Source organism: Tigriopus californicus, chromosome 12 (genome assembly GCF_007210705.1).
Source record: "Tigriopus californicus strain San Diego chromosome 12, Tcal_SD_v2.1, whole genome shotgun sequence".
NCBI classification, from domain to species: Eukaryota; Metazoa; Arthropoda; class Copepoda; order Harpacticoida; family Harpacticidae; genus Tigriopus; species Tigriopus californicus.
Window position 1 is genome coordinate 9,671,967 of NC_081451.1, and position 24,773 is coordinate 9,696,739.

General features: G+C 39.8%; 2 protein-coding genes and 1 long non-coding RNA gene across 4 annotated transcripts; 2 read left to right on the forward strand and 1 right to left on the reverse strand.

Moving 5' to 3' along the window:
* Positions 1-909: 909 nt before the first annotated feature.
* Positions 910-6,137, forward strand: LOC131892294 (uncharacterized). 2 transcript variants are annotated; one of them, XR_009374547.1, is made up of 4 exons: positions 910-1,733; positions 1,802-2,684; positions 2,754-3,435; positions 5,243-6,137. It is a non-coding gene; the product is annotated as an uncharacterized LOC131892294 (long non-coding RNA). The 2 variants fall into 2 exon arrangements; XR_009374546.1 differs by having other exon boundaries at positions 1,802-3,435.
* A 1,422-nt stretch (positions 6,138-7,559) lies between these two features.
* LOC131891685 (uncharacterized) lies at positions 7,560-12,355 on the reverse strand. Its single transcript, XM_059241314.1, has 5 exons — positions 12,218-12,355; positions 10,743-10,815; positions 9,414-9,662; positions 8,354-8,603; positions 7,560-7,639 (listed from the first exon to the last, which is right to left on the reverse strand). Exons 1-5 carry the CDS (start codon positions 12,281-12,283, stop codon positions 7,585-7,587), a joined length of 693 nt encoding a protein of 230 aa, XP_059097297.1. The 5' UTR covers positions 12,284-12,355; the 3' UTR covers positions 7,560-7,584.
* Positions 12,356-12,459: 104 nt separating this feature from the next.
* Positions 12,460-21,589, forward strand: LOC131891336 (uncharacterized). The gene is made up of 12 exons (XM_059240862.1): positions 12,460-12,680; positions 13,885-14,096; positions 16,335-16,442; positions 16,518-16,658; positions 17,041-17,247; positions 17,427-17,573; positions 17,637-17,755; positions 17,821-17,948; positions 20,656-20,886; positions 20,950-21,045; positions 21,113-21,273; positions 21,368-21,589. Exons 1-12 carry the CDS (start codon positions 12,572-12,574, stop codon positions 21,518-21,520), a joined length of 1,812 nt encoding a protein of 603 aa, XP_059096845.1. The 5' UTR covers positions 12,460-12,571; the 3' UTR covers positions 21,521-21,589.
* Positions 21,590-24,773: the final 3,184 nt, after the last annotated feature.

Consider the following 24,773-nt stretch of genomic DNA (forward strand, 5'->3'; position numbering starts at 1 on the left):
TGATTGGTCAAAGCAACCTAAAGAAAGTGAATCACTTCCGTACATAAATCCCCACTTCCTCACATCAATCACATGGGCCTTTCCCCAATTATTCATGAGGAAGCCCGGGCTATCCGATGTATCCGGTCTTGCATCTACCAAATTCGGAGAAATAGTCAAGTCTGGACAAAGAAATCGACAATTTCGCCTCACAACAGTCCCGTGTTGTGATTGGAGAACCGGTCGTGATCTTGAGAGGCATGGGTGAGGAGTTTGGTCGGAAGCAAGGTATCTAAAGGTATCATGATCGCCTCCAAGCAGAGGACGTCCTTTACCCGCTCGAACTCTTGCGCGTGGTCTTCCAACCATAAGAAGTTCAAATTCTTCTTCAAAAGCTGACGCATCATGGAAGTGAGATGTTGAAGATTGGGAAGGAAAGTTGTTAGCTGGTTGGCCAGTACCAGAAACAATTGTAGCTCCATAATGTTTGTTGGTGTCGGGAAATATTTTATGGACGCCAACTTCATGGGGTCAGGGCGGATCCCTTCACCACTAACGATGAATCCCGCAAACCTGGTCGAGGTCCCCACTTCCAGTTTGTCCAGGGAGAGTTTGATTCCCGCACCTAGGCATCTCAAGAGGATCATATGCAAGTGGCAGAAGACTTGCTCGATGGTGGCGCCCTGTACCAATATGTCGTCAATGATTTTTAGCAATCATTTGAAGAGGCCCCATACTGCATCATCGGTTCTCACGTTGAATCCATCGCTACTCAAATTTAACCTCATGGGCGCAACGAGATAGCGCCACTTTCCGTCCAGTAACAGAAATGTGGTCGAGTTTGAGCTCTCAAGATCCAACTGAACTTTGAAGTATCTGTGTGGGCAATTGAGCTTCACAAACCATTGCGAGGTGGAGTGGATCTTTTTCATCAGGTCGGTGGCGCTCGGAAAAGGCTGGATTGGCCAATGGACGACTTTGTTAAGCTGGCGATAATCAGTCACCAGCCTCACTTTGTTCGTCCTCGGCTTAGGCACAAAATTTGCCGGGCTGATCCAGTCCGTGGGACCGTGGTAGCGCTCCATGACTCGCGCCTCTTCCAGCTCGCGCATCAAAGCCGCAGAAGGAGTCTGGTGGTGGACGGGTATCTGGCGAGCAGTCGTAACGTGGCAAGGCTTGATGTTTTTCAATTTTTCGGGGTCTATTTCGATCTTTGTCTTCTTGAACTTATAATACATCCGTCGAGGTCTTTGCTCACTCCACGGACCAGAACGTCTACAAATTCGGCCTTCACCTCGGCCAGAAGGCGGCCCATGTACTTCGCATTGGCTTCGCCTGGTCAGCGAGTGTAATCACAACCGTCGCCGTTGAAGTCTTGGACGCAAATCTTCCATGTGCCCACAAGTAAGGCGTCGCCATCGTTGTAATTTGGCATACAGCGTTCATTTCTAGACATACAGTAAGCATCTGAGGCCCATTCTGCATTCACCTCAGTGCATTCCTGAATATCCGTAGTGGCAACAGTCATCTCTTCCCCGATTTGAATGTGGACGTAATTCACACAAGGACTGACTCAGATTCTGGAGGACTCAGCAATTCTGGATTGATTCGTGGAAAGTTCTGTGGTAAGATGCCAAGCGCAACAATCCCTCCATCTAATGAGTGGGAGGCCCGTCAAATCTGCCCAACAAATGACCCTGATCTCGACCTTGCGCCCCACGAGACCACTGGACTCTCATACCCAGAGAGAGAAGGTAACTTAACTGTTGTTTAAGAGTTGTGATCCACTAGCCGTAATCAGTTGAATTTGATTCTTCTCTAGGAGATGATGAAAACCGCCTAGAAGAAAGGAGAGAGGGAAAACTGACAAGACAGCCCCAGAATCCGACACCACCCAGACGGTCAATGTCTTGAGCTTGAGGAAATAAAAGTACAGTCGTCCTTGGCATCTTCTGAAGACCCGGGTTGATCACGCAAATTTGTGCCTTCTCTTTGCTGACCTCTGCAATTAGCAACTGGACCGCGTTGATTGCTGCTGCGTTGGCGCCGATTCCGTAGTTTCCTCGAGCTCAACCCGCCATTGACGTCCTTGGTCGCGACATGTAGCGTGTCCATGACCATGGCTGGGCGTAGCCCGGCAATATCTCGCAAAATGGCCGGTTCTCTTGCAGTTTTGCAGATGATAGTTCATGACCCACAGACTGATGGTGAGTGCTGTTTGCCCCCACAATTCGGACACTTCATTGCAGCTACCGCATTGAGCGCTGCATCTGACTCAAAATCCATCTCCTCTGTGACAGCGAGTGTTGCAGCCAGAGTCGTCGTCGCCTGCAAGGAATAAGCGACCTCAAAAGCTGCGGCTGCATCCAGGAAATCTTGCAGTGAAGGGTTCTTGAGTTTCAGGAAGTTGCATTGTAACAACGGCCTCGCCGAGGCCATGCTGAGGAGGCAAAATATCATCCAATCATCTTTCGTCATGTACTTGATTTCAGCCTCCAAACTATGCGTCTTCAGAGCATTGTAGGCTTCTGGAAAAGTTTGTCCGTGTGACATGGACGCCTTGAACCATGACCATCTGTGTTGGAAGGTCAATACGCCTCAAGAAACCTGGCTTTCAATATCTCATAGCATTTGTGCATCATGGACGTGGATGTAGTGCCAGCGGCAACGAAATTGGCAAGACCCATGTACAGTCCCGCGAGAAGGTATGAGTGTTGCTCCGAAGAGTGTCTGTCTGTATTGGAAGCCAAATGACAAGAATTGAATTTCCGCAGCTACGCAGTGAACTCCTGTTGCGAGAAGGTGACGCCAAGATCAACCGGCTTGAGGCCCATCTGTTCCTAGAACATGGCTCTTGGTGTTGTGGTTGAGACATTCGTGGTTGGGGTCAGGGTTTCATCGCCACCCCACGCACTTGTTGTTGCGCAAGCTCCATCTCATCATCAATGGCTTTGATCTCTGCCACAGTCTTGGCGCTGGAGTCAGCTCGGCCAAGATCCTTAAGATGCTCATCGCCCTCTTGGATTGCGGCCAAAACCGAGCTAACCGTGTCCCGAAAAGCAACGTCATCCACTGTGGACGCATCCCTGTTGGCAGTCTCCAGCACGGACTTGACGTCCCGAAACACTGCTTTTTGACCTACCACAAGTTTTTTATGGTCGGTGCTGAGGGAGGTGCCATGGTGGCCTTGACGTCCCAGTCCTGACCAAAAGTGTCTACTGAGGGAGATAATGATCTCAACTTTCCAATGACAGTGAAAGGCTCCGTCCAAGAAAGAAACCAAAAAGTAACCCAGAATAGTGCAGTGTGGCGAGTGTCTATCTGAGGTCAAATCCCGGAGCTAGAGGCTCTGTAAACCCGTTGGGCGCAGTCTGTCAACGGGACGATGACTGCGCCATGCAAGGATGGAAACAGACGAAGCGGAAATGCGGGGAAAGAATGGGAACAATCCATTAGGTGAGAGAGCAGAATGACAAGTGTTTATTTGCTAGTAAGCTGAATGGAAAAAGAGTCGACATCGAACCTCAACTATCAATATATGGAGGGATAATCCAAGAATACTACGCTATCTTACTTAACCATGCTACGGTCATCGGGGCCCAGTTAGGGGAAGCCTACTCCAGGTGCTGTTGAACTATTCGGACGTTCAGGCAAGCTCGCGATGCCAGCAAGCAAACATACCTGCCAGTGCCAGTGTTGCAAATTTGGCACTTCAGACTAGTCTCAACGAAGCTTACCTTTCTTTATAGTTTTGTGAAAGAAGGGTGAGCCGCTCAAAATTGTGTTTGAAACCCCAGACTTGCATCACTGACACTGGTACCAGCAAACAAACGAACCTGCCAGAGCTTGCCTAAAGGTCCCCATAGATTTGTGAAGAGTTTTCATTGTAAACGGATCCCTGTATTTAAAAGTTCTGTATTTCCATTATTATGTTTGAAATGCCTTACACACGTTAGTCATGATAAATTCGTCAAATTTTCCCTGGTTCTCAATGATTATCCCCAGATCTCTAATAGGGTCGACTACCTCTATCGGGTTTGACGGTCATCTAAATAGGATGGTGTGCCTATATTTTGGGATCAATATACATGGCCTGAAATTTCCCGCCGTTCAGGTTCATGTTTTGTCTGTGTACCCATTCATAAACCTGATTTAAATAATTTTGTAAGTCTTGATTGCAATTTGAATTCCAACCAAAACCTAACTTTGTCTCATCTGCATAAGACGAGATTGACGATTGAGGGGGGTAACCTTTGTAAAGGTGAAATAAAAATGATGAATAATAAAGGGGCCAAGAATTGATCTTTGGGGAATCTCCTTTATTAAATAAGGTTTTTTGATAATGGTGCCACACTAGGGGAGCAACTCATATTTGAGTGAATGCTTACAATCAAATGCCAACACGTTTTCAGTTACGGATCTAAAAAAACGAATACCAACGACCCTGGCTTTTCAACAAAGCTATGATTTCTATAATTCAATTCTTATGTATGCTTGTCTGTTCTAGTTGCCTCAAGGACAATTTGAAATTTAACTTCAGATGAAATTAAAAGGCCTACTTTACCTCTGTTGCAAACGCCCTGTGGCAGGCATTGTGCGACAAAAAGTTTAATTTCTTTAAACTTGAATTTGTTGGTAAATAACTTTTTGAACTGGTTGCATTTGTCTAAAACTAACAAGCTTATTGCGGATTGTTGATTGGGACAAACAAAATGGCACTTTATGGCAAAATATCAAATGACAAAACAAAATTGCAAACTTGATTTTGGTTAAATACGTGGGAAATACCAAGAAAAAACGAATAAGTCAAATAATAAAAAACTAACCACTTGAGGGAAAAACATGTCATTGTTATTTTTCCACATAATCCCCATTTAAATCGATTTATTCAATCTGTCCATCCACTTCTCAAAGACGAAAAATAAGCCATCTCTTGTGAGAGCTCTCCCAGACCCGCCTGTACCCCGTAAATTAGCTCATTATCAGTGACAAAACGATGGCCTGCCACGCGTTTTTTGAGCTCCGGGAACAGAAAGAAGTCACATGGGGCTAAATCCGGAGAATAGGGAGCGTGGGGTATCAGCTTGATACCTTTTGACTTCATGAAAGCCATCGTTTGTTTGCTGTAATGAGGTCGAGCATTGTCCTTGTGCAAAAGCCACTCCCAGGCGTATTTGTCATGCCTCTTCTCCCTTAAATGCTCCAAAAATCTTGTCATAACTTCACTGTAGTATTCAGAATTGATCGTCTTTTTGTTTTCTAGGAAATGGTGGTAAATCATCCCATCGCAGTCAAAGAAAACAATAAGCATCCGTTTCTTCTCGCGGTTCAAGTTGAATGCCTTTGTCGGACCTTTTGCTCCAACCTTGGACCATCGCTTGCTTTGGTTCTTCATCTCAGGAGTTGAAAATGAGATCCACGATTCATCCGTTGTGACAATTTTTCGCAAAACTGAACTTCTCTCTTGGAAAACCAGCTTCTTGTATTCATGCGCCATCGTCAGATGTCCCTTCTTGTGATCGTCTGACAATAGGCACGGGACCCAAAGAGCAGCCTTTTTCTTAAGATGAAGGTCTTCATGAATGATCCTTTCGATCGTAGGAGCATTTGCTAACAATACAAGCAATAATATAACCCCTAATGAATTCATAAAACAAATGGAAATGTGTTGCTTGTATTTTTATTTAAAATTGTCCGTTTGCTTTCAGGTAATGATCCAGGTACGTTAACACCAACACTAATATCTAACTCTAAACTGTCAAAAACTCTACTGAAATTGCAAATGACTTTTTCAGCAGTATCCTTTCTTGAGAGAGGGGTCAAACGTCTACGTATATTCGTAGTACATGGTCCTTCTTGCAATGCCTACCAGAGCCAATGTCTCTTGTTGTTTACACTTTGACGGAGGGGGGGATAGAGTAACATCCCTACATAAGGTATATAAAACTGCACATTTGTCATAAATTTATTTTCAGTATGCACAATGTTGTTTGCGTTATGAATACAAATAGGGATGATAACTTTCTTTCTCTCTTTATCGGAAATTTGTGAGGGTTGCTCTATCCGGTTCTCTTCCGGCGATCTCTTTGCTCAAGCCCCATTTAACCCGTTAATGGGCGACCATAATTCGATTTTTACAACCATTGGTTGTACAGATTCACCTGGCTTTTAAGTTTCTGATCTTTTGACGTGCTGCATTGAAACAATTAGGAACTAGTTCGTTCTCTTTTTTGGCCGCCAGCGGCAAAAAGAGCGACATGGGTCGTTTGGCTTGCTTACGGCTGCTGGCACTGGTTTGGGCCGTATCGCAGGTTTTGCATTTATTACTGCCATAATGATCTGAGTCACATATGTCATATTTTTAAATCAATTCTTCAGCATCAACAGGTAGTTGCGGTACGGTACTGGTAGAGTACCCGTTTTCCAAGTGACGAATCCTTGTTCGATCCCAGGCTAGCCAAGTCCAAGCTTCTTTGCAGTATTTAAATAATGGCATTAGTTGCTACTTTAATTGCTTAAAATGATTGAATCTGTGGGCATTCCCTAGGGTGAGGTACACTAATTAATCTTGGTAGTGATAACGTAGCGGGAACATCCCTCAATTGAGACACCCATCATCAAATGGTAGGCCCAGCGAGAGAGCTGCCATCTGACCTCGCAACAAACAAACCAGGTCACACATTTTATGCAAAATATTCTCAATTGCTTACTTGGGAAATTTCTGTCTTTCAAGTACTTCAATTTCGTTAAATCGACGGAGCTGGTTGTTGCATTGAGTAGAATTTTGCTCACTGAGACGGAACGAGCTAAAGATTCTGAATGAACACAAGTGTCATTAGTACGAGCAGGGGACCCTGAATGAGGTACGAGCCAGAGACGATCAGTTCAGTTGATTTAATGACTTTATGCTTGAAATGAGAGTCTTGGCGCCTATGTATTGATTCAAAACAATAACGTTTGTAACTGGGGCCATGGTAATGTTGAAATATGAAGGAAAGAAATGTTTCTGCCTGCACTAGTCCCAGCAGCAGCAAGCAAGCCGAACGGCCGATGGCGCTCTTCTCTTTTTGGTCGTTAAAATGGAAACATCTAAACAATTAAAACCATGTTACTTTGAAAGGGTTTAAATCGAAGCCAGTGCAAATTCAGTCAATAAAAGTGCCGATTCAGTCAGTGTGTTAGGGTTGTTTATAGCTATTCAGACGAATTATCTATGTTGAACGTCATATTTCAGACAGATAAGTCATTGCTTATTAGTGTGCGTATGTTTGCCCGTAAGAACTTCTTCTAAAGAACATAGTTACTCAACTAATCCATACAGCTACTCAATATCGACCTTTTGTCGGAGCTAAGGACTTTGTGTTTGTTCAGCTTTTTCGAATATCTGAACCGTCAAGTTCTTACGATTTTTTTCTCGACGTGAAATCTATATTATTAACCTACGTCCAAATCTGATTGATTGATTCCCATTGGATTGATATATAGGATTAATGTCCATTGATGTATTTTGGTATTAACTTTTTGTCACACATCTATTAGATTTCAACCTTGATCGGCATGAAATAGTAAAACATAATTGGGTGTTGTATTCGGAATTGGCATTGATCAACACAATTTTGAAACATTTCCATATTCATCTCGTCCATATAAAGTGGTCAGCCTGAAAGAAAAAATCATAATATTTAAATACTAGACTAAACAAACGCTCCTATAATGTTATAGCCATCAAAATTTTCCTAAGTAGCTGAGTACATTTAAGTAAATGAGAAAATCAAGCTTTCTTGAACTTACTTAGTAATTGCTTAAATGTTAATGTAAGATGTGTGTTCCATTTTCGGCATTATTTGTCACCATAATGTTCTTGTTTTACTCGTTGATGAAAATGAATGACGAAGAAAATCATAAGGTAACTTTGAACTGATGGAGAACCATGTTTATTAAATCTCTATTGTTAGTTATTTGAAGAACTATCCTTACTAATAAACTAGGAATCTGTGTTCAGATGAGCCCATGGAGCTCTAGAGAAATATAAAAAACCACAATCATTTCTTCGTTTGGTGAGTTTTACAACAACAAATATTTTTTCCATTAGGAAAGTAACTATTTATCTATGTTTAGTTGATCCCCTTGGTGTCTAAATCTTAAAGAAAGCCTACAAGTGTTGATTGCAACATATATTATGACTTAGTTCATAAACTAGGGGATACGTGACTACAAAATATGTGACCGAAAATGTCAATTGGACCTCTTGGGATAAACGGGATGTGCATTACAACAGCTTTCAGTGTTAAAAGTAGCTCAAGCTAGTACATAATTTTAGCAAATCGAAATTATGTGTGTTGTGCATATACTCTACGAAATAGTCAATACTCACTTGATGCGGCCCTGCGGGTCACAAAACACATCCAGACAACATTGGTGTAATACCGTGATTTGCCGGTTACAAGGGTATTCATTGGCACCGTATTTGCAACTGCAATATGGCTTAACCTCACAGATGAAGGGTTGTTTGAAGTTGCAATTCTGTTTGACTAAGGTGATATTGTATGAGGTAATCGACTCACAAGATTTGGGCTTGGGAATCCAAATCCCATTACTACCAGAATACCTGGCCTCAGGGACACCTAAAAAGTAGCCAATATTTATAGAACACAATGGTTATTTGTTGAGGGGTAAACAAAGAGAAGGGCCTATATTTGTATGCGATTTTCTGATTTTGCTGTAGACGAAATATTTTTCTCAGGATGGCTTAATACCCTTTTTTAAATCAGTTTTGAGGCTGCAAACACAATCAATGTTGTAGATTAAGATTGTCAAATAACTGTCATGAATATAACCCTATTATGTGGTTAATTTTTTTGGCTGAAAAATGTAAAGCATCAGGCATTGACATGTGATACTCAAACCTCCATTAATAAGATTCATAAGAGGAAATTCTAAATTCGTGAAACTTGAAAGCTTCATGTTACCCGCTTGAGGATAAATCAGCCTTTAACAGTTTGTTTGTGGCAAATGTCAGAAGGAATTAAATAAAAAAAATTGGGATTCAATAGACACAATAGGTGTTTTCCACTTTGAAATATAATTTTAACATTTCAAGCTGAAAATGAAAAGCATGTTTTTCTGGCAGAAATCAGGATTTGATAATATGATATATGATGTAGTATGTAAATCTGAATCCTCTCTCTCAGTTTTTCTTGTGTTAAAAGCTCTTTTCAAGCGTAAAGGGTAAAAATGAATAATGGTTTTAATGAACACTTTTTAGTTCCCCGCGCTCTGGTGGTAAAAATATCTCTAATGAATAATATCTTTTTTACAAGGCAAATAGTTCATTAGACACATCAAGGGCCACTGCAGTCGCTGAGATATCCTTGGATATAATATCTGTTGAAATGATTTTAAATATGCACGATCTTGAGTTCATTCGCCCTTACCATCAGAAAAAGGTCGCCGAACAGAGCCAATCCACCAAGAGCGAAAGCTGTGGAACCAAATTGGAAGTTTACCGCCAACATCATAGTCAATGGCTTGGAACACGGATTCATATTCTGTGTTGGAACTTGGTGTCCACAATTTTCCACCCCGGCTAATGCAAAGAGTTTGAGCTGATCGCCAATCTTCCCCGCAATAATGAAACTCGATGAGCTTTGATCCATATGTAGCCGTTTTGATTGGATCAATGTCTAATGAAGGACATCAGGTTATTATTTCGATGTATGAGTTTCACTCGTACCGAGTGGGATCAACTTGATAAAGGTATCTTACTCTTCGAGTCTGATTGAAATGCGTCTTTTTAATTCCAAATGATCTTCAGTATATATCTTCTTTTATTTTTGTCCTGTAAGCGCATCAGGAAATAGTAAGCGCTCACTCAACCTCATTACCTCAAAGGGATCTGCACTGGTTATACAATATATGGTCTAATATTGTGATTTAGGCTCTACCAAATATAGGGCCGATTGGGCCAATTCCTCTTAGTTGAATTATTTTGCGTTTGAGTAGCTTTTTGGCTACTTCCATCAAAATCTTATGTAAAATTAGTGACCCAAGTAACATAATGGCAGGGAAAAAATTGTGTTCAATGTATATTTATTTTGCAATCTTCTGTGCGTCTTCCTTATTTCGATTAGGCTGTATGGCCTTGAAAATAAGGGCCTCTTTTAGTTGTTCTTAACTTGAGCCTCCCAGACTAGCGCACATTTCATTATATCTCCCCAATCTTTAAAGCAAAGAGAGAAAGAAGGCCAAACAGAGCTATCATGTAGTATTTTAGATCAAAAGACATTTACAAGACAATTTTCAAATAAAAGTGATGAAAATAGGCAATGAAAGCCCTGCTGGTTTAATGAGCAACGGTAAACAAGATTGGAATTCAATTCATCAACTTTTCCACCCAAGTAGTGTTTTAGTCTAAAGTTCTTGTCTCCGCAAATGTAAAGCAAGGGTCCAGTCCTTGGAGCAAATGCCGACCTAAGTAATAAAGGGTTATTTCCTGAAGAACATTGGTACAATCCTTTGGAACATTTTATAGAACAAGGGAAAATCCTTGATATGGCTACCATTTTGCGCATTGAAAAGTGATGTTTTTGTCACAAAATGTGAAGAGAATCCGTAGCATACATCTAGACTGATTCAAAGGTGCCGCCATCTCATAACCACATTAAAGGTACATTGTTACTTTCTCAAACTTGAAATGTTCACGATAATAATAATAAAGTGAGGGGCTTCATGGCAACTAATACAACTTTAGGTGCCATTCTTACCTGAGCAAGGACCCAGTTTCAATGAAAATGGTGGATTGATTCCGGACTGAGGCATTGTTTGCTTGGTCCATGGCTGAAATGTTCGCTTTATTAAAGATATTTGTTAAAAACTGTTCCATTTCCTCTTCTTTCGTAACTCATACACTTAATATCAGGATCCGTTGGGCAAACATTAGTGGATTAACGAACTCACATTTTAGCCCAAAACCAGATTTTTGTACTTTTTTTGCACAATTAAAGATATGCAAAATCGTACGTCAAGACAGATTGTTGACTTACAAACTTTGCACTCACCTTGTTGAAATTTGCACTGTATTCTATTTCATCATATCTGAAGTCATGTTTTCATCGAATGATTCGTCTAAAAATATATTTTTCAAGGTGCCAAAACCAAATCATTTTCAAGGGGTTTACAATGAAGGTTGGAAAACATATTTTCCTACGACTTTTTGACAGACTCGTAAAAGAGTAATGGTCTTTTGACAAATTCTTTTGAAGAGTACTGACCTTTTGACATATTCTTATAGGAGCAATGAGTTTTCGACAGATCTTTAGTAGAGCAATGGCTTTTTGATAGAACAAGTTTTTTCGACGTCGACTTGAAAATTGCCCGTGTTGTGCCTGTGTACAAAAGAGGGAGCCAAAGACGCAAAGCAGAGTTATTGCTCCCATCTAGGGACCCTGGATGCAGAGACCCGCGAGGTTGAGTATACGTCATCAAATTCGAGCGATCTGATAGGCTGCCAATTGTCAACGAACATGGGCTTTGTTTCTTGAGAGACTCAGAAAGTTCACAAGCCATAATGTTAATTTAAATAATAGAATGAAATATGTTGGCAATCTAATCTTATAAAAAATGTGTACATAAATTATTTAGAAAGTAACAAAACTATATTTAATAATCTAAAATGTCATATCCATGCATCAGCTTGCTTTGAGTAAAATTTCGCAGTGTCCTTGAAAAAAATATGCACTGGTGCTTGTCATGACAGTACTCTTTCTTGCAAAGCGCATCAGTTTGAAATCTGTTTGGAAACTCTTCAGTTCATCTGATCGCTTACTTTTTTGAAGTGGAGCCACTTGTCAAACCTCGCGCGTCTCTGACCAGGGTCTCTACTCTCATCTAAATTCTATCGGCTCTATCAACAATCGTGGAAAAAGGAGTCCAATGTCAATCTGGTCTCACGTTGAGCACTCTGACCTCCAGCTACCTTTGCATAGCGCAACTCTTGACAGCATCGACCCCCCCAAAAAACCGAATGGCACGCCACAACCAGAGCATGGATGAGGTCCTAGCTTGTTGGCAGTCTTTTTTTCAATCTTTTCCAATCTTTTGAATCCCCTAGCTTAGATCTTGGGATAGGGAGTCCTCAAGGGTCTACGCTCTCTCCCCCTTTCTTTACTATTTTTGTGAAAGACTGGGTAAATTGGAGATGAAAAGTGTCATTTTCAATCGTTCACTCCGAGTAACTTACATAGTTGTTGGCCAAGGATAGATAGAAAAAGCTACCAAGAATGGCAATTAAGATGCACCTCCTCATGCCGTATAGAGAAGAGTGTCCAATGGTGCTCGAAGTCTAAATTCTTTCCCTACATATATTTATGTGGCATTGACAGGATATGAGATAGCGAAATATGTGGCCCAGTTGAAAAAATGACATTTGATTTGCTCCAGGCTCCGCTTATCTAATCTTGAGGTGACGCGAAATGATTAGCTAAATCTAATTTATGACATCTGAATACATGATCAAGCATCAAGTGTAAAAACTGCAATCGCATTCCTCCTAGGATTACTCGCCTTTTCAAACTTCGTGATTTTAAGGGCAAATATGAGTGCATCTTCGATCATAAGGAAGATATCCTTCCTGCAAAAGGCTCATCCTCAAGACCAAGAAAGGGAAGGAGCTCAAAGCCTATCAGATTTTTCGAAGACTAGTGGTAAGAGAAAAAACTAAAACAAAGACTGAAGCAATGCAGATTATTTCGTCCATCCTTTGGTTGTGGGGAACGAGCAAAGTAAATAGGCAAATTCGGGTTTCTTAACAATCAAAGAGACGTGCGACCTCTGAGGGGGGGGTGCTTTCAATGGTTGTTTTTCTTTCTTCATTTCAGGTTGATTATTATATTGAACATTTTACCATGCACATTTAGGGTCAGATCTAGGATTTAGGGTCAATTATAGTGACCGTAGAGGCTTAATGTGCGTTTTGAGAGCACCTTCAAGCCCTCGAGAATCCAGGCTAGTTCGAACAATGAAGTCCACATCTCTTCTTTCTCGGGCTCCATCATTGTTTAATTTGCTTCCCTCCAATATTCGTAGGGAATACGTAGGCCTTGTTGATCCGGTAGCATCTTTCAAGTTAGACTTGGACAAATTTTTAGATAGCATACCAGATCAACCCTACTATAAAGGACTGGCTCGTTCTGCCTCCTCAAATTCGTTGGTAGACCAAATATCATACAAAGACTGGAAGGTAATAAATAGACGAATTATCAACTTTCATTATTAACAGTACTGGGGATTACATTCTCTGTAGCGGTAAGAAATGCCCGTGAAAAACCAAATCAAATCAAAAAAAAAATCATAAAAGAGTAAATGATTGAAGTTACCATTCAAACACTTTTGATATATCTTTGGCACCCTAGAAGGGTTAGGATTTCAATCAAATACGCATACTATTTAGCCTCTCCAACGTGTTTTTTTTTTTTTAGATTAATAAAGATTACAATTCCTATGATTTTGGTATTCAAAAGAAAAATGCCAAATGATTCTTTTTGACCTATAAAGATGGTCTTAGGGTAACTGTAAACTTAAGGGACCTTTTCGACGATTTCCTGTTGGTTGTCTACTTGGTACCTTTTCTCTGGCTACTGTAATGAAAGTGGGCAATTGGAAATAATTTATCATTCTTCATTTGCATCAATCCATTTCATTCCACAGTCGTGTATTCTCCTTTCACCATGATAACCTCTCTGGTTCTGTACAGGAACCTAGCAGCTTAGTCATATCATTTTTACAGCCTCTGCTTTTTTGGCACAAAGAAAAAAAGTAAAACATGAAGGGAGCAAAGGGAGCAAACTGAACTAGAAGACGCCTGGGAACAGAGCAAGCTTTAACTCGCAAACCGTTTGTCCTTTGCAGTCCCGATTCGAAAGCAGTCACAAAATACCAACCCCCGAAAGATCTCAACGGGTTATCAAGTTTCACATCAACGTGTCGCTTCGAGGAAATGGTCATTACCTGAATCCCAGGTCCGAAAAAACTCCAGCATCAGTGCACTGAAAAAGATCGAGGCCAAACAAGAGGCTAATCAAGGATGTGGACTTTGCTTTAAAGCGCACAAGAACCCTAAAGTAAGGTTCTTTCTTTTTTTGCTTTTCATATTTTAGGCTCAATGGCTGGCATCATTTGTAACAATGAAGAAGTGCATGTGTTGAATGACTAGTTGAGTGTTCTAGGAGTGTTATAGAGTAAAAACGGTTTTTTTTTCCAAGTTCACACTTCAAAGCCACTAAGGTACATTGACGCTTCTGAGAAATTTTGAGCATTGATCTGTTCAATTTTTCCAATCTAATACAGGAATCGAGAAATGATGAAAAAAGGTAAAATGTTCCATTTCATGCAATTTTCCCTTTTTAATTGGCGATGATTGCGCACATGAGTTATTTCACTACCTCATTTGCAAAATCATGAGACTAAATTACCGAATGCGCCGTATTATAGGCTACCGTTGTTTGTGTCCCCGATACACGGTGTTCAAAAAGCCCTATCAAGTTTCCAGAGAAATTCCCAAACACAAATTGGCATTTTTCTTTCTCAAGAAGTCATAGGGAACAACTTTAATTATAATGTTTTATGGAATTCTAGTCCACATAAAAAACTTACATACCTAAAAGCATTATAAAAACTAAAATTTTCAAAAACCTACTCAATGTAAATTAGCAACACACTTAGTTAGCTCTTGAATGTAATTTACGATATCATCTATTTCACCGTTACTTATTTACTTTGGATTTTGTGGTCCAAATTTCATCGTTTTTAGCCCCAAAATGCCCGCTTATATGTTAATTCAATTTCCCAAAGATATAATATCGATTTTCATTATCGCTAAAATGAATGATTGTTTTTCCGTTTCTTGCATAATTTCAAATTAAGTTAAAACCTTGTACAACCATATCTAAAAGCCTCAAAAATGCATATTTTTGAAAAATCATTTTAAAAAGCGTCCAAGGTACATTTTGTTAAGTGGTCACTGAAAATTTCACAAATATTAATGAAACATTAAAGAAGCTATTTTTAATCAGTTTCAACAAAGTCTTCAAGAAACAACAAAATCTATAACATTGTTTGTTGTATGTACCGTCTTCAGAATTCAAGTGAATGCATAACTAAGTGTACACATGATGATTTTAAAACACATTTTCAAAGATTACACTTTTAGTGTGTTTTAAGTGACATTATATAGCATTTTTAGCTTTTGTGAGACGATGTAAGAAGAGGAAAAATATTCTTTTGTATTTGTGATATTGAAAATTGATATTAATTCTTTGGGAAATTGAATTAACATATAACCGGGGCATTTTGGGGCTAAAAACGATGAAATTTGGGCCACTAAATTCCATGTAACTAAGAAGCGGTGAAACAGATGATATCATAATTTAAATTCAAGAGCTAACCAAATGTGCTCCCAACTTACATTGAGTAGGTTTTTGAAAATTTTAGTTTTTATGTCTTTAGGTATGTAAGTTTTTTATGTGGGCTAGAATTTTATAAATCAATAAAATCAAAATTGTTCCCCATGATTTTCTGAGGGAGAAAAATGCCAAGATGTGCATGGGAATTTCCATCAAAACTTTAAAGGGTATTTTTACCACTGTGGATAACTGTGCCAATGGACGGTCTGGCTAAGTTTCCTTTTTAGGCATAGCTTGCAAGGAATCATAACGTACCACTTTCGAGCATATTGCCAGTCTAAATTTGAAAATGTACAACATAGCCTCTTAAACATGCAAGAACTCCGGAAGAGGACTGTGGAACCGCCATCAAAATTGCCAATAGTTTACGCGGTTCCACGATTTACAGTATCAATAAGCTCCATGCCGCCCGCCACCAGGTTATTCTCCACGTCCAGGCCTACCTTGAACAAAGGTGGGGCTCCAGAGAATTGTGGTCGAAATTGTTTCGGCCTCCAAATAACCCCAACCAGAACCCCTGGATTCAACATCTGGGGGCGTGTGAAAACTAATGCCGGTGCCACCATTCACAGCAATATGGGCAAACTAAAGGGGTCAGTTTACGACGCCTGGGCCGATATGGACAATGGATATACAAACAATATTTTCGCCAGCTTTGTCCCCAGACTCGAGCTCTGGGTGGCAGTCAGAGGCTGCGTATTTGAGAAACATAATATCAAAATATATGCCTTTCAACTTTAATTTCAAGTCTTAAGCACTCTGACTCGTTCCAAATGAGTTTTACTTCATTGCATCCATTGAAATGTATACTACGGTGGTGATAATATGGCGCACCCGGTACAATAACACCAACTAAAGGAAAAAAACTGTCTACCGTATTTGCTTTGTCATCTGCAGAGACTCCCCTGCGGTTATGTGGCCTGTGCTTCATGCCTTCAGGATTATGTGAATCCCAAATCTTTGCTGAGCTGCCCGGCCTGTCACGAGGAAACTTTTGTTGTAAAGGTAAGTGAGGCCTCGGACAACAGCAACACTATAATCCGATGTTTTGATACATTCACCTTATCTTAAATTAAAAAGGGAGACACCTCTTCGTTGCCGAATGCCGAGAAGACCAATCAGCGCTTGGACGAAGCGATCAACAAGGAGGAAATGAGCAAGCGGATGAGCGAGATTAAAACCCTCGAAGCTAGTTTAGAGGCAATTGAGGCCAATTTTCGGGTAAGTGTCGGACTGTGGGTTTGGACTTTCTTTTTTGATGGCTAAACTCGGGATTTGTTGAGCATTTTTTTTTCTGTTTTTCTTATTCGACATTGAAAATGAGCCTGCTCGCTGAACTTGGGAACATTTGATATGCTTGCTCAATGTGGAAATTTGTTGTTAATGAGACATTTAGCAAAGCAGACTAGAAGATTGAATGTTTGGTTCTCTCTCATCAAATCCTACTTTATTCCCATGGGAAATAAAGACTTATTGGCCTACATGTGTAAACGGACAAAGACGGTGTTTTGCAATTGCTGCCCTCTCGTCTAAAGAAATTCTAAAAGTAGGAGAAAGGTAACCAAAAATAGCATTGAGTAAAATATATTTGGCCATTTCTTAGGGTGCCTTACAAAAGCTGGACGAGCTCTCAGTTGCAGAGGTTGCTAAGCAAAAGCGCTTCATTGGGCAACAAGGAGAGCGATTTCGTGCAGAATTGAAACAACGGATTGAGAAAGAAGAGTCTGAAGGGAAAAAAATGAAGGACAAATTCCAAGAATTGTACAAGCTGGAAGAAGAGGCTGGAAAATGCGAGGACACATCAAATTTGGTACGTACACTGATATTTGTGTTTTACGTTGAGGTTTGTCTTTGGTACGTTTTCGCTTTATTGAACCCATTTGTAATTAGAGCTTTCAAATTGCAAAATTACTACATAATTGTTACTACATATAAAAATATGTTTCTGAACCGATCAAAAATGAATCAATAATTAATTCGTGCCTTTAGACCTTGAAGTATCAAGGCTTGGTTGATGGCCAAGATGAGTTGAAGGAAAAAATTTTGAAGAGAAAAAATACCACCTTCACCCTCAACGACGACTTTACCATCACCGAAACCGTCAAAAATGAGGACGTTTCGGGCATCCTTGTGGATGTAAGTCATGACATATCTAAGCGTCCGTTTAAGGTTGAAAAAGAGCTAAAAGTGAATATTCAGACCCATAGCAAACCAGCGCTTCCAAGGCTGAAGAAAATGCACCGCTTTCATGTAAAGAGGCCCACTGGAGCAGGAATATGCCCATGGAATGAAAACATCTACATCTGCCTTCCGGAAAAGTAAGACGCATGTCTATGTCTTGGTAGGTATTTGAAAGAATCGACACCGAATTAATGATTTGCAGGCACGTTATTGAAGTTTACAAACCAAATGGTGCCCACCTGAAAACTATCGAGAGCGCACCAGGCCTGAATTTCATGTATCCCATAAAAGTGGCCTTCGATTCGAAGAATAAGCAAATCTTTGTCTTAGGTAAGTTTCATTGTTTTGTTGGGGGGGGGAGGGGAAGCCTTCACATTATTCTGTTCCAAACTACACGAGGCAGTCTCATGTACCACAAATCTGATTGGTTTTCCGTTCGTGGGTGTGGTTAGGAATAGTTACCAAGGTTTTAGAGCAACCCCATATGGGTTGAATGTCCCTAATTTCGTCCCATTTGGTTCACTTTGGACTTCAAGAGAGCCATGAAGAGCTAGATTTTGACCTGGAACACCTATGTCAGCCACGCTCACTTTTACCTCAAGAAGCGCTGCGACTTGTTGCCTTCTTGACTCCATATCTCTAAATTCATTTGGGCTATCAACAAGAGCTCAAAACGGGAATGCTCAATTTTGGTTGGATATACCGCGGTGAATTTCAAAATGAGCCTGAACGTCGCTGATCCAAAATATAGCCGTTGAAAACGTTCATGGGCCTCCTGAAGACAAAAAGAACGAAATTACCGGCATTCAATATCAGCTTGGATGGGCCCTCCTTTCATCAAGAACTGAGCCGTCATAGTCGTGACAGTGGCGAAAAAGATCTAGCTTGGCAAAGAGAGGTCCTTTGTGAATGAGAGTAAATTGTTTTGCTTATTTTATTAATGAAAGGCTATTTTTGTAACTCAATTAGTTCTTAAGCAAGTTGCACATATTTGACATCAACTTGTGTGTCCACAATTTGCTCAAACGTACAGTACACAAGGTCTTCCAAATGACATGAGGCTGTGTTGGAAATTCTTCCAGATATTAAAGTCTAATATCGACCATTTTCATACATATTTGACGCCGGCAAATGTACCCGAATAGTTATGAAAACTATTTTTATAGTTATAGTTATATAGTTATATAGAAAGTTATGAAACTATTGATCTGAACCTCCCGACCAGAAATTGAAGCAATTTTAGTCACGCTATCCAAGCCAGGCGGATTCATTCGCCATAGACATTCAAAATTATAGGGAGGAACCTGGCAAGTTTTAGCATGTAACTAGAAGAACTCTAGTCAGCCTGGGTTGTTTCCTATGGGTCATGTTTTCAGTAGTCCAAGTTTAATTTGATCTAAACGGGTGACACAACATGGACGAATAAAGAAATTTGTCAAGCGCGAATAAAAATTACGAGTAAGATGAATTCGTGTAAAATTTCAAAATATTTTTGATTTCAGCGGTTACCAGAAACATCCAAATCAAAGGTGTTTTAATCACTGCAGAGTGAAAAAGAGCCAACTGTTTTATTAACCTTGAATTCCAATGTGAATCATCTTGAATTATAAACAATTCAATACGTGAAAAATGTAGCATAATGTCTGGCAACAATCAGCAGTAGCCTCTTTGAAAGGGTGGAGGGTGAAAACATAACCAAGATCAAATTTAACACTTAAATCATCATTTTAGCCCGTTCCGTTTCCCAAATGGCACCATAATTGTTTCCTTTTTTGTTGTGAGAGATAAGGCTTGAACTTCTGAAACGTGATGATTAGATATGTAAGGTACGTAACTCAATGGATGATTTCAAACCTGGATTTCAGAAAGCTCCAACAGAACCTCATTTGAATTGCACTGCTAAATTAAAGTTCCTGGTGAAATTGACCACCACAAGGATAGGAAAGGATGTTACCCTTAGCATGAATATGTCGATGTCAACAGTATTTTGGGATTATCGTTCTAAAAGCAAGCAAGTCAGTCCAACCAAAACTTTGGTTCTCATATCCTGACCTACTTTTACTTCCCGCAAATGCCGTAATTCCTATTTGTTTGCCGTAGAACGAGGGTTTTTAAGGCCAGAATTTGGTAGAGTAAATTTTTGGTCGAAGGCGTGTCAGGAAAATTAAAGCGAGCATTGTCAGATTGTGAGCATGGAACATTGCCCTTTGCGATATAGCTTTTTAAGGTCAAACCCGTAAAAGTGCATCCATCTACCACATTTTGTTCCATCTGAAATGCTTGTTACGGACACTTGCTGGTCGTCGAATCATTGCCAGGTTTTAGATCCTCAATAAAACATGAAGCCCCTTACTTTCCTACGGGGTTGAACAAGCCTGAATATTGTCTTGGAGTCGACAGGCACCCGCTCAAGAGAAAATAAGGTGCATCTTAAGTTTTGAATTTAATATTCAAGCAAGAATACGTCGTCAATTATTTTTTTTAATTTTTTTGCGATTGCAAATGGGATCCCCAACAATTAAAGACGAATAACTTATTTATTTGAGTTAACTTTATTTCATATCTAAATTGATCGACCAACGATTACGTAGAGTTCGCGGATCAGACTAACCCTTGAATATAAGCTTGATCCGGAATTTTAGTCAAAAACTTGTCCAAGTCTGACTTAAATCCTGTTACTGGATCAACGCCTACCTACGCCCTACGAATATTTGAAGGCAGCAATATTGAACAATGAAAAAGCCCGAGAAAGAGGAGAGTTGGGCTTCATTGTTCTAGCTAGCCTGAATTCACGAAGGCTTGGAGGTGCTCTCAAAATACACGTTAAGCCTCTACGGTCACTACAATTGACCTTAAAACATTGCTTGGGGCAGAATTCATCAATGCTAGGCTAGGATTACGGGTTATTTTGTGAGAGAACTTTGCGTAGCTTAAAATTACAAGTATGAATGGGTCCAACAAGAATCAATCCGAATGATTTGATTCAAATTTGGAATAATTTTTCAGTGTTTCAAGTTCTCACATTGATTCTCTCCAGATAAATGGGATTGCAACGTGAAAATTTTGCAACATTTGGATGACGATAAGCATTCCCTTAAGGACATTATACTGGCCAAAGGAGATGGCGCCGGATTCTTGCAAGAGCCATGTGGGCTTGCCCTTGACAAGGAGGGTAACATCTATATTGCCGATAGTGGCAACAACCGAGTTCAAAAGGTCAACGCTAAAGGCCAACCTCTGATCATGTTCGGTGGGGCTTTGGAGAAGGGTATGGCCAACGATCTGTTGTCAAAAATTGCATGATGGCCTTTCCAAATGTCATTGTTTGCAGATGTGTTTGACAAGGATGTTTGGGTTCCATCTTTGAACCATCCTGAAGACATCAATATCAATTTCGCCAGCACCATTGTTGTTGTGGCGGACACGGGTAGGAAAGCACGCGCACAGTACGTGTTAAATGATAAAAATAACTTAATTGATTGTTAACATCAAAGGAAATCACCGCGTCAAACTTTTTGATTTGAATGGTGAAATTTTACACGATATTGGAATGAAAGGAAGTGGCCATGGCATGTTTGAGTTTCCCACTTGTGCAGTGTTCCATCCATTGTCAAATGTGATTTTAGTGGGTGATTCGGAAAATCACAGGATTCAGGTGCGGAAGGAATGTTATCAATTGTTAACATCGAATAAACATACGTATACATATCTCCATTTTGGTTTTACATATCTCCATTTTGGTTTTGCAGGCATTCAACGAGGCCGGAAAATACCTGAAGAGTTACAACGGGCACAAACAAATTTCCAATATTGCCACCTCCAACATTGCCGCTTCCAATGTTCACCAAAATATTACATTAATATCTTGCAGCTTTGACAATTTTGTCATTGTTGCCAAGTAATATTGTATTATTCACTCTCCAGCCATCTGCGAATTTCTCTCTATTCAAAAAATGTTTCTCCCTTATGAACTTATTTCACCATTAGGGGCAGGGCAGTAGAGGGGCTAAATGGACAAAAGGGTCGGAAATGTTGACTTATTTCATCCCTATCAACTCTTTTGGTTCGGACTGCTAAGGTGTGAGGAGTGAGCATCGCCCGGCTGCCGAAGCCAGCCATCCTATCATCCATTTCTAAAACCCCTTGGGCAGTTTCATGTCCAGTATCAGTTGTGTTCTCCATTTGTAGGTGTAGTTGGCGGATAAAGGTTTCCATAGGAGAAAGGTCACAAAAAAAAGATTCGTGCTGGATTTCTAGCTGGATGTCATTCCGTGGGATGGTAGCGAAGCCTGAATTTTTAAGCACGTGGGATTTTAATGACGGGAAAAACAACAATTAACTCGTACTTGGGCATACAGGGTGACGAGGATACTTCCAAAAAAAACAACAACACGTGGAACTTGTTAATATTGGCAAAGAGTCAACATACTTGTTTTGTAACCAATTTTGGTTATGGCAATCTCAAGCCTCTAGTGGCAAAAAAAATCAGAACGATTGAATGATTTTTATAGAACTGAGGGCATTTTAAGACCCAGTGCAGTCATTGTTACGATGTACTAACCTGCGGCACCACAATCGTCCTTTTATAGACAATTGAGGTGTCAATTCTCCTTAAAATGACCCGTTCAAATACACAGAGAGTGCTAAATTTCAATTCATAGTTACTCGTCAACCAAAGCCCCAGTCGTGCTGAAACTTGCTGTGTAAGTTCCTTCTACTCATACCAAACTGATTTTGTCAAAAAATAAGTGGCTTAATTGCAATCAGATTTAATAAAAATGCACAGCTGACTGCCCGAGCGGGGGTCTCCATGTCGTTCGTCTTTCTTGCCTAATGTTACACTTTTTTTAAGGTAATGGCATCAATCTTGATGATAATGGTCTGAAAAATTTCTACTTATGAAGATTTGATAATCAACGTGCTATGAGAGGGCCAAAAAGACTTAAAAAAATTTGTCTGCCATAGTCAATTTGATTGTCAAGAATAAGCATAAATTTATAATCTGTTACTTAAAATATGTCGTATAATAGTCTCAAATAGCAAATCCGTATTCTCGTTCATGACACGGTTGGTCATTTTAAGCAAAGTGGTTTTTAATTATTATTTAATAAAGTCAAAAACCTCTGTTTTTATGGTTTTGGCAAGTCTAAGGTCTAATGCTACAATTTTACAATTTTTCAACTTTAAAACCCAAGAATATTAAATCTAGGACCTGACCAAACTAAAAAGACCTGTAGATTATGTTTTCAATATAAAATGTTGCGACTGGCGCAATTTCTCTTAGATTTGAATAAATGGCAAGGATTTGCCTGACAGTATTTGTTGTTTTGTCAGAGTAGATTAATATTTACGCTTTTTCATTTGTCAAAACTATAGATATTAGAGTTTTGCACATTCACTGGCAAAATAAGTCAACATTAAGGTTGATGTAAAGCAAGAAATTCATTGTGCTTATTCAATCCTTGAACACGTGAAGTTCTTCTTTTAAGCATACCTCTAAGCTGTTAGGGTTGGCCTCCTAATATTACTTAATAGCATAGGTTTTCTAAAAGGTTTTAAAAAGTGACTCAGTCAAGACTTATAGGCCTAGTTGTGACATGTGTTTTATGTACTTGTCCATGTCCTTCTCTTTCTTGTGGCGCTGAGTGACGTCACAGTTGGTAGTAGCGGGCAGCCACGTTGTTAATAAATTGACAATCTACCTCCCTATCTCAATCTTTGCAATCTTGTCAAGTGAACGCGTTCATGAGCAACTGACGTTATTCCATGTAGCAGTAAAATCAAAGACAACACGCCCAGCCAAACCGCAATGTACATGCATTGAATTTTTATATCTATTTCATTTTACATGTTTATCTAAGCAAATAGCATTGTGGTATTGGGCCAATTTGATAGCGTTTTGACCAATTAACACCAAACATGTTCATTCTGTTTTTGTTCGTTTTGTTGGGTTTTGTAACACAGCTCACTCAAAATCACTTGATTATGGACAGTTCAATGGGCGGATGGTGGGAGTTAACTATGATGTTTGTCTTAGTTCTCCCTCCCAAAAATGCCCAAAATCAGGGTGCTGGACCACATTTTTCCTTGAATTTCCTTTTCTTGACATCCCCTATAAACCTTGCATGCACGTGAATCTGACCATTTCCATGAAGTTCATGAGTGCTTCCATAAAACAAAGAATCGGACGATATTTTATTGTGAACCAGAGCATAAAAAAAGTAATTGTACAATAAATTGAAAAGCTCCACTCATTAATTTTTTTGTTGATTTATTTTCTACTCAGAAAACATGAAATGAATGATAGAGTACAGGAGCAGTCCGACATCAATCCTCAAACCGGACTTGATCCTGGGTTTCCATCGTAGCTTATTTAATCACGTACTTCGAGAAATATGGACCGTGAACGAGCCAATCGGCTTGATCTTGGTTTTAGCAACTCTTGGCAACTTTTCGAATTAAAGCCATAAAATGAGACAAGTAGATCTTGTCATGGACAACAGTACACTGGACATATTTGATGCCGCCAAATGTACCCCAATAGTATAACGGAAAATTTAGAAACTTTAGAATTGAAACTCACGACCAGAAATTGAAAAAATCTTAGTCACGCTATCCAAACCACGGTGATTCACTCGCCATAGACATTCAAAATTATAGGGAGGAAGATGGCAAGTTTTACTATCTAGCTCAGGGATGTTGTTTATAGAAGAATTCTCGTCACCCCTTTTTTTCTATGGTTCAAATTTTCAGTTGTCCAAGTTGAGGTTAAGCTGAACGGGTGATACAACATGGATGAACAAAGAAATTTGACTTGCGTGAATAAAAATTACGAGTGAGAGGAATTCGTGCAAACTTCCAAACTATATTTGATGTCAGGGGTTGCCAGAAACATCCAAGCACTCCTTGATAGTGAATGAAAGGTGTCTTAACCTCTACTGAGCGTAAAAGAGCCAACTATTGCATGATCCTTGAATTGCAATGTCAATAATCTTGAAGTATAAACATTTCTATACTTGAAGACTGGAGCTTAATGGCTGGAAATGATCAACAGTAGCTTCGCTGAAAGGATGGAGGATGAAAACCGATCCAAAGCCAGATCAGCCAACTCTAATTCGTTGGTCGATCAAATAATATATATGAATACAAGTTTAA

Bases quoted from the DNA above. Each gene is read 5' to 3' on its own strand.
- LOC131891685 (XM_059241314.1), bottom strand. From the start codon at position 12,283: ATGAGGAGGTGCATCTTAATTGCCATTCTTGGTAGCTTTTTCTATCTA. The intron at 10,816-12,217 runs GTAAGTTACTCG...CGAACATTTCAG, and splicing joins TATCCTTGGCCAACAACTAT to CCATGGACCAAGCAAACAAT. The intron at 9,663-10,742 runs GTAAGAATGGCA...GTCCTTCATTAG, and splicing joins GAAACTGGGTCCTTGCTCAG to ACATTGATCCAATCAAAACG.
- LOC131891336 (XM_059240862.1), top strand. From the start codon at position 12,572: ATGAGTGCATCTTCGATCATAAGGAAGATATCCTTCCTGCAAAAGGCT. The intron at 14,097-16,334 runs GTAAGGTTCTTT...TGTCATCTGCAG, and splicing joins AAGCGCACAAGAACCCTAAA to AGACTCCCCTGCGGTTATGT. The intron at 20,887-20,949 runs GTATGGCCAACG...CATTGTTTGCAG, and splicing joins CGGTGGGGCTTTGGAGAAGG to ATGTGTTTGACAAGGATGTT.